This window comes from Phacochoerus africanus, chromosome 5 (genome assembly GCF_016906955.1).
Source record: "Phacochoerus africanus isolate WHEZ1 chromosome 5, ROS_Pafr_v1, whole genome shotgun sequence".
In the NCBI taxonomy this organism is placed as follows: domain Eukaryota; kingdom Metazoa; phylum Chordata; class Mammalia; order Artiodactyla; family Suidae; genus Phacochoerus; species Phacochoerus africanus.
In genome coordinates this window covers 40040465-40054904 of record NC_062548.1, presented here as the reverse complement: position 1 = coordinate 40054904, position 14440 = coordinate 40040465, and the positions used below count along the sequence as shown (strand labels likewise).

Here is a 14440-nt window from a genome sequence, read left to right as displayed (position 1 = left end):
CCCTCTCAGAAGGTGCCACCATTACATAGTATTGTCTCTACTTTTATTGTGCATTTTCTTTCTTTCTCTCTCTCTCTCTCTCTCTCTCTCTCTCTCTCTCTCTCTCTCTCTCTCTCTCTCTTTTTTTTTTTTTGTCTTTTTAGGGCCACACTCACTCCCAGCATATAGGTTCCCAGGCTAGGGGTTGAATCACAGCTGTAGCTGCTGACCTACACCACAGCTCACAGCAACATCAGAGCCTTAACCCACTGAGCAAGGCCAGGGATCGAACCTGCGTCCTCATGGATGCTAGTCAGGTTTGTTTCCCTTGAGCCATCATGGGAACTCCTATTTTGCACTTTCTTGCATTTATATGTAGTATCTATGTACAATATTCGTAGTACTGTGTGCATGCTTTTTATGAGAACATGATGTACGTATTTCTAATTGGCTTTTATAAATCAGTACAGAGTTCTTTCAGGGTTAACTATATACAGACTAAATTCATTCTTTTTAGTCATTACATAATATTCCATAAAATGAATATATGGATTTATTCTGACATTACATACTAACTGACAATTTTTTTGTTGTAAAAAACACTCTTGGCATTTGGTAGTTTTGTTTTTGTTTTTCTTCTCTTTTGTGCCATTGCCTACCAATGTGATTAGGTCAGTTTGTTCTTATTTTTAAAGAGGTGCTGTTAAACAGAAATATCCCCTCAATATAATAGGGCTCTAAAGTGAAAGACCAGAAGAATTATTTATTCTGCTAACCCATTTTCCCAGCTCCAACAACCCAAGTCATAGCCTTAAATGGTATAGGCAATGATCCACAATAGACTTTGAATGCCCAGTGCTGAAATGCAGCAAATCTCTGATTTATGTGTCATGGAGTCTTTCTCCTTGGATAGGAATGATAGCTCTGCAACTTGCCAGAGTCAGCACACAATGACACCAACCTGACTATTGGGCATTTTCTATAATTATGAAGTAGCAATTGTGCACGTGTATGTGTGTGTGTGTGTGTATGTGTTTGCACATATGCATACCTTCACGCATATGCCTAGGAGGGTCAGTATGTGCTGCATACATGAGTGCACAATGCAAGGGAAGCCAAGGCCGGTTCCTTAAGCCATGGAGATGCATGTTTATTTTAAAGAAAAGGTTCTTGATCAGTGTCCTACCCAGAGGCTGAAAACTGGACTCGTTGGACATGGAGACACAGTTCAAAGCCTACTCATTAATGGCCAATATTTCTGGAACAATGACTGTATGGCATTATCTTAAGCATTTTTAAATGCACTGGGTCCATATGAAGTCCTCTAAAAAAGACTTAGTTATCCCATTCCTGTGGTAAAGATTTAGAATTTGAGGCCAGTTGAGATGAAGTAATTGGTGGCCATGGCTGGCATTCTGAGTGCATCACTTTCATCATCTTCCCTAATTGCACTTAAGCAACCAGCTACAAAAACAAAAAGATTATTCGACATGCAGCCGCAGATTCCTGCCACATGTTGGCATCAATATCTCACATTCTCTCCTGGAGAACCATGCATTCTTAGTTTCCAGAGATAGTCATGTGGACTTGTTGTTCCATGTACCTGAAACGGAGCACACAGAGGCTCAGTCACATGCTCTGAGTATGGCATTTAAAGGATGAATGGACACTCGCAGGAGAACTGACTTAAGAAGACAAATGCAAGTCCTAACTTGCATAAACACAGTCAGCTTCTGTAGAGGAGAGGGTGGAGAATTTTGGTATTCAAGAAAAGCACATCTCAAAGGTTTTTCCAACCTTAATTCCTGAGTATCACATCTACAAATAAAATTTCCCATAAAATGCAATCCAACATAACTGGAAAGATATGGGACACTCTTAGATCCTTAATAAGCATGACTGTGTTAAAAGGGGATATTATCACCACAAAAGAAGGAAGGAAGGAAAAGAAAGAAGGGAGGAAGGAAGGAAAAGAAAGGGAAAGAAAGAGAAGAAGGAAAGGAAGGAAGGAAAACACGAAAGAAAGACGGAGTGGGGGAGGAAGGAAGGGATAAAAAAGAGAATAAAGAATGGGTAGCTATGTGAGGTGATAATTATGTTAACTTGATTGTGGCAGAAATTTTATAAGGTACATGTATATCAAATCAACAAGTGGTACACCTCAAATATGGTTAATTGAGTTGTCAATTATACCTCAATAACTGGGGTGCAGATAAGAGAAACGAGGACCAATGAAGTCACATGGAGATGAGAAAATTAAGCGATTCATGTGATTCATTCATTAGCTACCTTATTCATTCTCACAAACCATCAAGCTTATGCTTCAGCAAAATGATGCATTGCTGGAGTCATAAAATTTTGAGGTCATTTCAAATGGTCAAACATAACTCTCAATGCCAGCATCACATTCAGGCATTCCTTCCATCATGCATCCAACAAAACTTTCAGCAGCTGCAAAGTTTCCAATGACGGATAAGACAGGACCCTAAACATGAGACATGGATTCTAGGGGGCTCTCCTATAGAGGACCACAGTCAGTATCATGGAGGATATGAATGCTCTGTTCTGGGACATTTGAACTTGGATGTAAGAGAAGACTGTAGAATGAGGTGTAGGGATCTGGAAACCCTCCCCATTAGAAAGCTTCACAAAGAGGAAATTGGGCTATTTCTGTATTGCTAATTTTTTCTGAGGACACCAACCCTCAGAAGAGAGTATTAGAGTGGCAGGGAAAGAAAGTGGACCAGAGCAGTGAGACCTCAAACAAGATTTATTGGCCAGCAGAGTGGCCGGGAGCCCTGAGCAAGAGGAACTCAGAGGCCTTCCCCCCCCCACCCCACCCCCGCCTTTGGGAGAGAATCAGGTTTTATAGACAGGGGGTCGTGTGCTGAGTTCTATAGGTCCGGGATGGCGGTTGAGATCATGGTATAAAAATTTAACTATCTCCTTGAGGCTGTCTTTGTCCTTGGAAAGTCAACTGATTCATGGGCTTGGTTGTTTTACCTGTGGAAGTCTGATAAACTGGAGACTGCAGGTCTGGGTCTGGGTGGGTCAACAAGTTATGTGACCTTATTCTTTCTTAGGGTTTCCTTTTAGTTGCACCTAAGACGAGTTAGGGTTTACTGTGCTTGTTAGAGATCAAATGTTTCCTCTATAGGACAGGTTGAGAATCAGATTCTCGGGGATTTCCTGGATGTAGAAGAAGCATGGGTGTTGGTCGTAGCTCTTTTATTTTCTCAGAGATCCTAGGAGGTATGAAGGTGGGACAGAAAGACCCAAGACCATACAGAGGAGTAACCTTGTACTGGCCCTGCCTTTCACTGGCTGTTGAACTTGCAGGCAGGTGGTTGAAACTCTCCAACCAGCTCTCCCAAGTGGAACCAATGGATATGACAGGGCCTCCTCCATTAGGGATTTGCAATGATCACGGGAGGTCAAGTACTCAACACCGTGGCAGGGCCACAAAGCACCCTAAACATTTAATTACTCGATAATCTCAGTAATAAGTATCCACCCTGTTCCTTTTTTGACTGTAGATATAGCAAGCTGAATATCCTGACAGGCATAAGAGTTTAGACACCAAATATTCAGATACCAACAGAGGCTGGGCAGGTAAAATAAATAAGCAAAGAGAGAGGATCTGAGAAGCTTGCAGCCTTTTTGGACTATCTTGCATTTTCATACTGGGGAAAGCAAAATACTTCTCTACTAGAAAAAGAAAAAAAAAAAAGCGCAGAATAACGATAAAAGATGGCTGACATTTGGCCTCCAAGCCAGACATATATATAATAGGGGGGTTAAGAGGGGTGGTCTCTGGTCACCCCCAGTGAATTGGTCCATGGAAGATGCTTAATCTAAAGTGACCATTTCTGCTCCTGTTTGCAGAGAAGCAGAAGTCCTGTATTTTAGATGAAGTTTAAATGCTCACAATAAATATACATTGCAAAAAAAAAAAAAATTACTGAGCTAACCAGATGCAATGTGCAACTGACTTTTCATCTGGGGCACTGCCTCCTGAACCATTTCAAACACCAGGTCCCTGGCATCCTTGTATATGTTTTTGTTTTGTTTTGTTTTGTTTTGTTTGTCTTTTTGCTTTTTCTAGGGCCAAACCTGCAGCATGTGGAGGTTACCAGGCTAGGGGCCTAATCAGAGCTGTAGCCGCTGGCCTATGCCACAGCCACAGCAACGCCAGATCCGAGCCATGTCTGCGACCTACACCACAGCCCACGGCAACGCCGGACCCTTAACCCACTGAGCGAGGCCAGGGGTCGAACCCGCAACCTCATGGTTCCTAGTCAGATTCATTAACTACTGCACCACGATGGGAACTCCTTTGTATATGTCTTTAAAAAGCCTCGGTAGGCAGTTTTGGAAACCCCTGTCGAGTCTTTAAGGGTGTTTTCTTGAATGGGTCTTCTCAGAGCTCACCCGGCAAAGCCCTAGAGAAGGCAGGTGCTGATTTTTTTATGTGCACCTTCAGACTTGTCCTTTAACACCTGATATAGCCACGGTTAACTCTGGGGATCTCAGCCAGGCTTTTCTACACAAGGCCGGCAGATGACCTGTGGGAAGCTCCATCTGAGGAGGGGAGCCCTAACTTAGATGCAGCCGCTTGAGGGTGAGGCACAGAGGGGTCTCTAAATACCTCCTGTGTCTGAGATAGAATGAGAGCCCCCTCGTGTCTGGTCTCTGCTCCATTGCCTTGTCGTATGGGGGCCCTGGGAGGCTGGGAGCAGCGGGCTTTATCGGCTGTTCTCCCTTTGTTGTAAGCCTCATTGTTCGGTTTAATGTCCTTGATCAAAATCTCTGAGTTTGCAAGGCCTGGGGACGTACACAAACTGCCTGAGAAATTAAAACTAGGATCATTTTGTCCATCTTCCTGACAGTGCAGGCTCCTATCTCCAGCGGGGAGATCCCAAGGGTCCCTTCCAGGTACTAGGAGTCACAGGGACTAGGAGTCCATTTGCATGTGATTTGCATACATTTACATAAGCCTGCAAGAGCCCTGTTAAGTCTGAGCAAAGGTGATTTTCAAGGGCTGGAGTCTTACTGCCTTTTTACTGTCTTGAAGACAGTGGCCCCTAACAGGATCTTTTTTTTAATTAGATGTATATAAGGAAGCTGGTCATTGGAGTCTGGAAGGAGATTCTCACCCCAAAGAAATGAGTCCATTAGGAAAAAAAACTCTTTATACTTTCAGTTCCTTTAGAGCAAAAACTAAGTAAATATTTATGGAGCCCCGACTATTTGCCAAGCACAGTTTTAGTTGCTGGGAATTCACCTCGGACAGCAGTCAGTCTCGTTCACTTTCCCATCAACTTTAATGAAAGAGAATGGTTATAGAAGCAATTAAGGACAAGCAAAGAAAGAACAAAGATAAATCCAGGCGGTGTTAACAGTTTTGCAGAAAACAAAACCGGGAAATGAATCAGGGAGCAGCCCTGAGACCAGGAAGGGAAGAGGCATTAAGCATGCTGTCCTGGGCAGACTCTCAAGACCTAAATGATAATGAGGTCATCTCTGAGAACACTTGGGGAGGGTTCTCCAAGCAGCAGGTAGAGTCCAGAATGGTCTCAATTGATCTGGAGTGATCTTGGATTGTTTTGAAAAGATGAAACAGGCCGGTGTCACCATGGTCTGGCGCGAAGGGAAGAGTCGCACCAAGGAAATGGACAGGGATTAGATGGTGCGGGTTTTCAGGCCAAGGTAAAAATGTGTGTTCTAAGTTCAGAAGGAAGCCATTGACTTCTAAGTCACAGGATGGCTTGTCTGATTTCCTTTTTAAAAATTGATTTGGCCCACCATGAAAAGAGGAAGAGGAGACGCTGAGAGTTAGGACTTGATGGCCATGGTCTTGTCAGAAATGGAAGTGTCTGGGGCTGGGACAGTGACCTTGGTCAGGAAGGGAAGTGGAGAGTGGAAACGGCTTTTCCAAGTCGAACCAATGGGATTTGCTAATGGATTGTACGTGGGCTATGAGAATCAAGACGTTATTGACCAAGAATTTCATTTTGAGGAAGCAGTGGATGGAGATGCCATTCACCGAAGGGGGACGTCTTGGTGAGGAATGCACTTCAGGGGAGGAGGGAGGTGAGAAGTTGGTTTTTCATGCCTGTGATGGGGTTTAGAAAGGCTTTTGTTTTTCCTGCCTTGGGAAGAGAGCAGCCTTATTTGGGAGAAAGGACCAGTGATGGGAAGAAAGGAAAACCTGCATTGATGTTCCCAGGGCCACCTGCACCATCTCATTTTGTTTTGCTGCTCACAGATGCCTGTCTGGCCTCTGGTCCAGGAGACCTTGTCAGTGGTCTCTCTCAATTCATACCTGTGAGAGTGAGATGCCACATATCTCCTGAGGAGGGAGGACACCATCTCGTTTCTATTTTTATATTGAAAGGAAGTTTTCCAGGGGGAGACCTAGAAGGCTGGTAGGAATTGGTCAATAAGAAGACCATCAGGCCAGCTTTGCCAAGAGCTGATAGACTGATCAGTCAAAGATAGATAATAGGAGTTTCTGTTGTGGTCAGTTAGGGTAAGAGAGTGCTAACTAGGGAGTTCCCATTGTGGCTCAGCAGAAAAGTATCCGTAAGAACCTGACTAGTATCCATAAGGATGCAGGTTCGATCCCTGGCCTGGCCTCCCGCAGTGGGTTGGGGGTCCAGCGTTCCTGTGAGCTGTGGTATTAGGTCACAGATGTGCCTTGTATCTGGCATTGCTGTGGCTGTAGTATAAGCTGGCAGCTATAGCTCCAATTCCACCCCTAGCCTGAGAACTTCCATATGCCGCAGGTGTGGCCCTAAAGAGACAAATATATATAGCTAATATAGAAAGAGAAGATATGGATGGATGGAGAGATGGATGGATGGATAAATACGTAGGAGTTTTCTTGGCCCAAGGAAATGAGGATGATAAAGGCAGATGAGAGAAACATGATTTCTAGGCAGCCTTAGATACCTCTGAGAAATTGGTCTCTTTGAGAAAAATGAAAGACCATTGGCATAACTTACAATCTTTGAGATTTACATCAAAGTTAATAATAGGTGTACACTCAGTGAAGGGTATGTCCCAGGCTTGTGTGCAAAATGAATTATTTAAGGAATAATAATGCAAAAATATATTTGGTGTCAAAAAGACCCTGGCCCAGTACCAGTAAGAGCTAGAAGCCTGAGCAGGGTGTAAGATGGAGAACAGAGGAAAGGAAAACAGTAATCTAATCACCTAATTATTCACTTACTGTGACTCCATATAGATTTCTTTCATAAACTCTAATTTCTGTGAAGGACTAGCAAGATAACCTCTACCTGTGTCCAGATAACCCTGAAGCTTTCTTTGCAACCAGTTTGCTCAATTTTCTTTTAGATTCCAAATGACTTGAAATGTAGACATAGCCTCAGAAATTGGGTATTTACTTTTTTAGGAACCAGTGAATTTCAGTTGATTAAGTAGAAGTCATTTCCCACATTTATAAATAGTTGATATTCTGAAATGTCTGGGGTAATTTTTTATTTTTACATCGCTCTAGAACTTTCTATAAGATCTGTATAATGTAAGAGAGGAAGGTATGGAATTTTAGAAACCCCCAGGACAATGCATCTCAGAATTTCATGTCTCTTTCTGTGGGTCCAAGAGGGCAGTCAGGAGCTTCCCATTAATACACCTCTCAAGTCATCCAAGGATAACCCTTTGGAAAACCCTATTCTAAGATCATCTTGGGGACTGTAAACCAGGTAGTTTATTGAAGTTGGAACTGAGGGTTTTTAGAAACAAAACATTCCTGGGAAGTTCTGGGAAGGTCTTAGGTCCATCCAGGGGACAGTCTATCGCAGTATTGAGGCTTTGTCTTCCTTAGTGTATCAGTAGACTGTGGCCACCTCTCAGCCATTCTTACAGGTGCATCACTTGGACCAGACAATGGGGAGGGACGCCTCTCTCTGCTGGGAAGAGCTCAGAGACTTCTTGTTGTCGGAAATATCTTCTCTCACATCCCAACTCTCACCGTTGCCTTTTCTCAGGAGCCTTGAGTAAAGGGCCTCCATGATTAACCCCCAGCCCAGGGACACAAAGTTTTCCACCAAAGGCAGCACACCTGACCTTGTCTGTATTCCATTCATTCTAGAATAGATGTTTTCATAAAGACTTACCAGCAGGAGCAGGAAATGATCACCAAACCCTAAAATGTAATCACTTCTGGAGGGTTTTCCCTGAAGACTGCCCAGTGGGTTTGCAAGGAAGAGAGTTCCTCAATTTACAAATATTCTTGTGTGCTCTTTTCTTGAGTAAAAGTTTCTAAAGGGCTAGGATTAATTTTCCAGAAAACGTACCATGCAGAACATTTGGAAAATTATAGGATTCTGCTAATCCTAGTATAGCAGTTGCTTGAAAGTTGCCTTAGCCATCGTGCGTTGATTAAGAATTTTTATGGCTCTTGAATTATCTGAAATGTATTCTACACGATGTGTAGTGGATAATGCCATTCTCTTTGGGATTTAAAAAGCACTTTGGAATTCTGTAGAGTCTCTGGGTCATAGTTAGGAAGGACAAGTATTGAAAGACATTTCTGCAAAGAATTCTGTTTATGTGAGCATCCAAAATTTGGCAAACTCAATACAAAGGGATGTGATGGATTATTTAGCAGTGATCCATGAAAGAAGACAAAAATGATAGTTACAGGGGCTGTAGAAAAAAATCGATATGGGATAAAATCAATTACCATATCATTTTCGAAAAGTTCACCTGTAGCTGGTCAGAAGTCCACATGCTATTAACTTGTATTAATAGAAAATCAAAGAAAAGCATAGATCTGTTTTTTCCTATATATAGTATTCAAATGCTTTGTTGCCTAATATCCTCTAAATTTTAAAACTGAAAAAAAAATGCACCAACCCAGGAGTTCCTATTGCAGCTCGGCAGTAGTGAACCCAACTAGTATCCATCAGGTCTTGGGTTCAATCCCTGGCCTTTCTCCATGGGTTAAGGATATGGCATTGCCATGAGCTATGGTGTAGGTGGCAGACCTGGCTTGGATCCTGCATTGCTGTGGCTGTGGTATAGGCTGGCAGCTGCAGCTCTGATTCGACCCCTAGCCTGGAAACTGCCATATGGTGTGGGTGTGGCGCTAAGAAGACTATAATATATATTTGACTTGGAGTTAATTTACAGTGATGTTAGGTTGTCAAAGCAAATGTGATGATAACACTTTTGTATATTTGTTTTAAGGCTGGAAATTGAATCCAGTTGTGGGTGCAGTCTACGGTCCCGAGTTCTATGCAGGTAAAGAGTTTCTCTTTGCATGATGTCTTCTTGGTCTTTTTCTAAATGTGCTTTGCCTGCTGGTAAAGAATGGGTTTCCTAAAATGATCTGAACCAAGTATCCTAGCAAGTTTCGAATGATTTTTTTTTTGGTAGGCAAAACCAAAAGTCTTTAACACCTTTCAAAAAAATAAAGGGGTGATTTCCCTTTATGGCTCAGCATGAAGGAACCCAACTAGTATCCATGAGGACATGGGTTCAATTCCTGGCCTCGCTCAGTGGAGTAAGGATCCAGCATTGCTGTGAGCTATGGTGTAGGTCACAAACGTGGCTTGGATCCTGTGTTGCTGTGGCTGTGGTGTAGGCTGGCAGCTGTAGCTCCAATTCGACCCCTAGCCTGAGAACCTCCATATGCCTCAGCTGCGGCCCTAAAAAGCAACAAGTAAATAAATACAGGGGGAATCACATGAGTTACCTTGTGGTGGGGAGCATGGAGCCGTGGCTTCTTTTAACGTTTCCCATGGATTTTGCCTCCAAAAAAAGCATTGAGACTTTGTTCAAGAGTATGTTGAACAAATGGAGAGCTGATGCTGCCTGTTTGACCTCAAGGTGCCTGAGTGTGTTTCTTAGCCATGTGCAGTTGCATTTTTTTTCCCCTTGGCAAAGCAGAGAGTTGGCTTCATTCTCCCAATAGTGCAGCAGTGAGTTGGAATTGCAGAGAAGGATTATTTACAAAACTTTAAGCTCAGTGGTCCTTCTTTCTCCATTAGCCATTTTCCCTTAATGATTCCCTTTCTCTCTGCTTTGCCTTTGAGGGTATATACCTTTCTTCTCATCCCTTCCCTCCACCCACTCACTGCTCCTCTAATCTACGGTCCCAGAAAACTTGGTCCTCAGATGTGGGGAAAGAATAACCCAGAAGCAACAGTGGCTGAGATTTCTTGCTCAGTTTAGCCTGTTCCTTCTGCCTTTCATTTCCCTGCTTACGAACGAGGCTGCCTTGAACACTTGAGGAGATTTGCCACCTGGAGGTTGAAAAGTGGTCTTGCTTTGAGGTGGCTCTTGCTTTGTAAGAAGGAGAAACAAATGAGTCATTGGTCTAAGTCCACTCCCTTAGTGATCCTTTGACGGTAAGTCCTTGCTTTGTCCCTTCTGAGATGCTCTACTTCTGTCATCTTCCTGAAACTAGGCATCGACCCTAGTGGATGACAAAGGAACAAAGGAAGCTTAGACAGCTCTTCTAGGACAATAACCAAATTGATTTAAAAGAAAAATGGTAAACCTGGCACAGCCCCATGTGGTAGCTGAGTTCTGGGTTCTAGGTGGGCAATATGTGTGGTTGTTCTTCACCTGTGAACTTGACCACAAGCCGGGGTTCTGTCCAGCGATTCCACAGTAGTGACATAGTTGTGTTGACACTTGTGGGGGAGTAGAGACCTAGCTATAAGGCTACCCATGACTATGTGGTGGGAATCACTTCCTGAGGGGACACATAGCAGAGTGAGGAATGTGGACATTGCTCTCAGACAGCCCGGGATAGAATCCTGGTTCCTCTACCTGCCAGCTGTGTGACTCTAAGCAAGTTCCTTAACCTCTCTGTGCCTCAGCATCTTCATCGGTTACATGGGAGATGATAGCAATCACTCACAGGTATCTATCAGAAGTTCATGGGTTGATATATGACGAGTGTTTTGTACATAGCCAACATTTTATAAATATTGACTAATAAGTAAGTTAAAGTCCCACCTCTCTGCCATAGGGAGAAAGTTAACTGAGAACTGATTCTGCTGAATTCTGAGTGTACCACTAGAGTAAGAGATTCCTTTCTTTTTTTAATGTATTATTATTATTATTACTATTATTATTGGTCACACCCATGGCATGCGGAAGTTCCCAGGCCAGGGATCAAATCTGAGCTGCAGCTGTGACCTACACCGCAGCTATGGCAATGCTGGATCCTTAAATGGCTGTACCACAGCGGGAACACCTTCGTTTTTAGTTTATATTGAAGAATAGTTGCTTTACAATGTGGTGTTAGTTTCAGGTGCACGGCAAAGTGATTCAGTTATACATATACACATATGCATCCTTTTTCAGATTCTTTTCCTGAATAAGTTATTAGGGAATCTTAAGTAGAGTTCCAGTGCTATACAGCAGGTCCTTGTTGGTTATGAGTTCTCATCTTACTTCATGAGAATTAAGGGCTCAGCATGTCCATTCGGGGGCCATGAGTAGTAAAGGAATACATCTTTGTCCATGCCTGGGCTGTCCTGAGGAATCAGGAGCTTTTCTCCCTTTTGGACTGTATCTTTGTGTACATAGATAGAGTTCATGATATTCAGAAATGTGGGGAAATGTTGCCGCAAGTCAACACTCCAGAAAAATTCCTTTGAAATACTTAAAGACCCGTAAAGTAGAATCCTGCTAGTGTGCCCCTAATGTTTCAGGCCCCTGTATCTGTGGGATGCCTCTCTGCAAAACAGAATGTATGCATTCCCATATCCAGGCAGAATTACTAATGTTATCCATTTAAATATCCATGACTAAGAATTTAGGGGGCATTTTAAATTTCCCCAGCTCTAGAAATAGTCTGGATTTATCTTGGAATTTTAAATGTGCCTCAAAGCTGAAATGAAGACCTTGTCATTGATTTGCTGTGGGTATTTCACAGGCCAGCCCTGTATCTGCCTGAGCGAGAGAACCAGCCTTCTCTTATGAGTCATTTCGCTGTATAAGATTGTGCGTTAATGACAAAGATCATAATATTCCCATAGTAGAATGATTGATAGTTCTGAAGCTTATGCAGAATTAACAACCCGGCCTCCGATTGTCTCTCAGAATGGGGCATGAAAAGTTCACATATTTTGTAAATTAAAATCAATATTTTCAATTTCTCCTAAAGGTAATTTTCCTAATTTAGTGGACTTTTCCCTAACATTTATTTTCTCTTTAATTATAAAATGGCAGGTTATTGATTTTCGTCTATAACCTCTTGACGCCCTGAGTGCATTTTTATTGCTAACGCAGGGTGGGGGTGGGGAGAGCAGTTATGCCTCTTAATGAGGATCTTTAATTACTAGCCCAACAGTATTAATTTGCTTTGATAAATTATGACGGGCACTCTCCCTCGCACACGCCTTCCAGGGGGAGCATTATAAGGCTGTTATGAAAGGTCTTTCATACGGAGTGGTTTTCCTGAACTTTCATCAAGTCATACCTGGAAGAATTCTCTTAAATGCTGACCCAGGACCAGTCTCCAGAAACAGATAGTCCATAAGCATGTATAAATCTCCTCCAAAGATAAGTGAGTTTTTTTCCTAAAGACCTAAGGAGCAGCATTATGATTTTTCCTAAGCCTAATCATCTTCAGATGCCTTGAGGCTTCTTCTCAAGACAAATGATTGATAAGTCAATTTTAAAAAATGCCCAGGTGAGCTTCAAAGACCAGTGTCTCTGGGAATTCCATTTTAGAGTCTAAATAAAATCGAAGGTATCACGCAGAGGTAGAATATCTGCAAATATCTGTTCCCAGTAGCATTTCTCAAATTATTTAGTGTAATTAGAAATAGTATTTCTGGAATTCCCACTGTGGCACAGCAGAATTGGTGGTGTCTCTGGAGTGTGGGGACTCAGGTTTGATCCCCAGCTCAGTACAGTGGGTTAGGGATCCAGTATTGACATAGCTGCAGCATAGGTCGCAATTGCAGCTCGGAGCTGAACTGTGGCGCAGGAACTCTATATGGCATAGGGCGGCAAAAAGAAAAAAGAGAAAGAGAGAAAGAAGGAAAGGAAGGAAGGAAGGAAGGAAGGAAGGAAGGAAGGAAGGAAGGAAGGAGAGAGAGAGAAAGGAAGGAAGGAAGGAAGGAAAGAGAGGGGGAAAGAGAGAGAGAGGAAGGAAGGAAGGAAAGAGAGAGGGAAAGAGAGAGAGAGAAAGGGAGGAAGAAAGAAAGAAAAATAAGGGAGAGAGAAAGAGAAAAATAGTATTTTTAAGAAACCTGACAAGGAGCCTCAACAGGAATTCTTAGATTCCCTGCCACTGTGAGAAGTTCCCTTTGCCATCTAATAAAAAGATTAAAGAAAAAAAGTGATGGCCTTTAGGGATAATCATGATATCTAGCCAACAAAACCTTTGACTGAGAGCCCCTTTAATCTTCATATGTAAGTAAAAGAAAATAAAAATAAATAACAGAAGGCTATACACCGTTGTCGACACGGCACTGACAAATGGCAAATCCATCGGTTTCTCAATTGCCAGTAAGATGGCTGCAAAGCTCACCCACACTGTATATCATATCTGCCAACTCATTTCTGTGATTAAATATTCCATCAGTGGGGCTATAAGGCAGCAAAGCTTAACAAGATTCATAAGATGCACCACTTGAATACACATAATTCACTTCTGTGGATGAGGAGCACCCCGCCTGCAAAGGAAAATTGGAATTGAGTTCAATTACTCCACGAGTCGTGATCAATAGGGAAGAGACAGCTCTTCTAATGCAGTGCAGATCTAAGATACAATTAGGTCCTGAGGACTAGAAACAAAGTCAAAAGTAGAGCGATACAGAGTACATCAACTCAGAAACCTTGAAGATGACAATGAACAGGAGTGCCTTGGTGGCACTATTATTATTAATGGGGTTTGCGGGGAGGTGCCCCAGTGGAACTCCTCCTCCTGAAAATAAACAGGTCTGTTGGGGATAAGTGAGACAAAAGGTCAGATCCAAAAAGAAAGGCATGCCTGGCTGCCAAGTCCTATTTGAAATGATCTATCTGCAAAACAGAAACAGATCATGGACATGGAGGATAGACTTGTGTTTGTTAGGGAGAAGGGGTAGACAGGGCGACTGGTGGGGAGTTTGGGGTTGGTGGTTGCAGAGTTCAACCTGGAACAGGTGGGCAATGGGGTCCTGCTGTACCACACAGGGAACTGTGTCTAGTCTCTTGGGTAAGAACCTGATGGAAAAAAAAAAAAAAAAAAAAAACAATGGGTGTATAGGGACGGCTGGGTCACTTTGCTCCACAGCAGAGACTGAAGGGACACTGTGCATCAACTGTACTGCAAGAAAAAATTTCAAGAAAGAAAAAAGAAAAGTGGCCAGGTCTTGAAACTAAGCTCTCCTGGGATTATAGGGAGGATCACATAAGATAATGAGGGTAAAGGAACTTCAGGGACGGTAAAGTAGGATAGAAATAGACGCGATGAGTGTGATCG

At 42.7% G+C, this 14440-nt stretch overlaps 1 protein-coding gene across 17 annotated transcripts in view; it reads left to right on the top strand.

The window, feature by feature from the left end:
• The window catches only part of RBFOX1 (RNA binding fox-1 homolog 1), a 1607565-nt gene that overhangs the window by 1478944 nt on the left and 114181 nt on the right, over window positions 1-14440 (top strand). For all 17 annotated transcript variants that reach the window (XM_047780546.1, XM_047780555.1, XM_047780550.1 and 14 more), the window contains one exon: window positions 9196-9249. In XM_047780546.1, the coding sequence (XP_047636502.1) occupies window positions 9196-9249 (54 nt within the window). The remainder of the gene's footprint in view (window positions 1-9195; window positions 9250-14440) is intronic.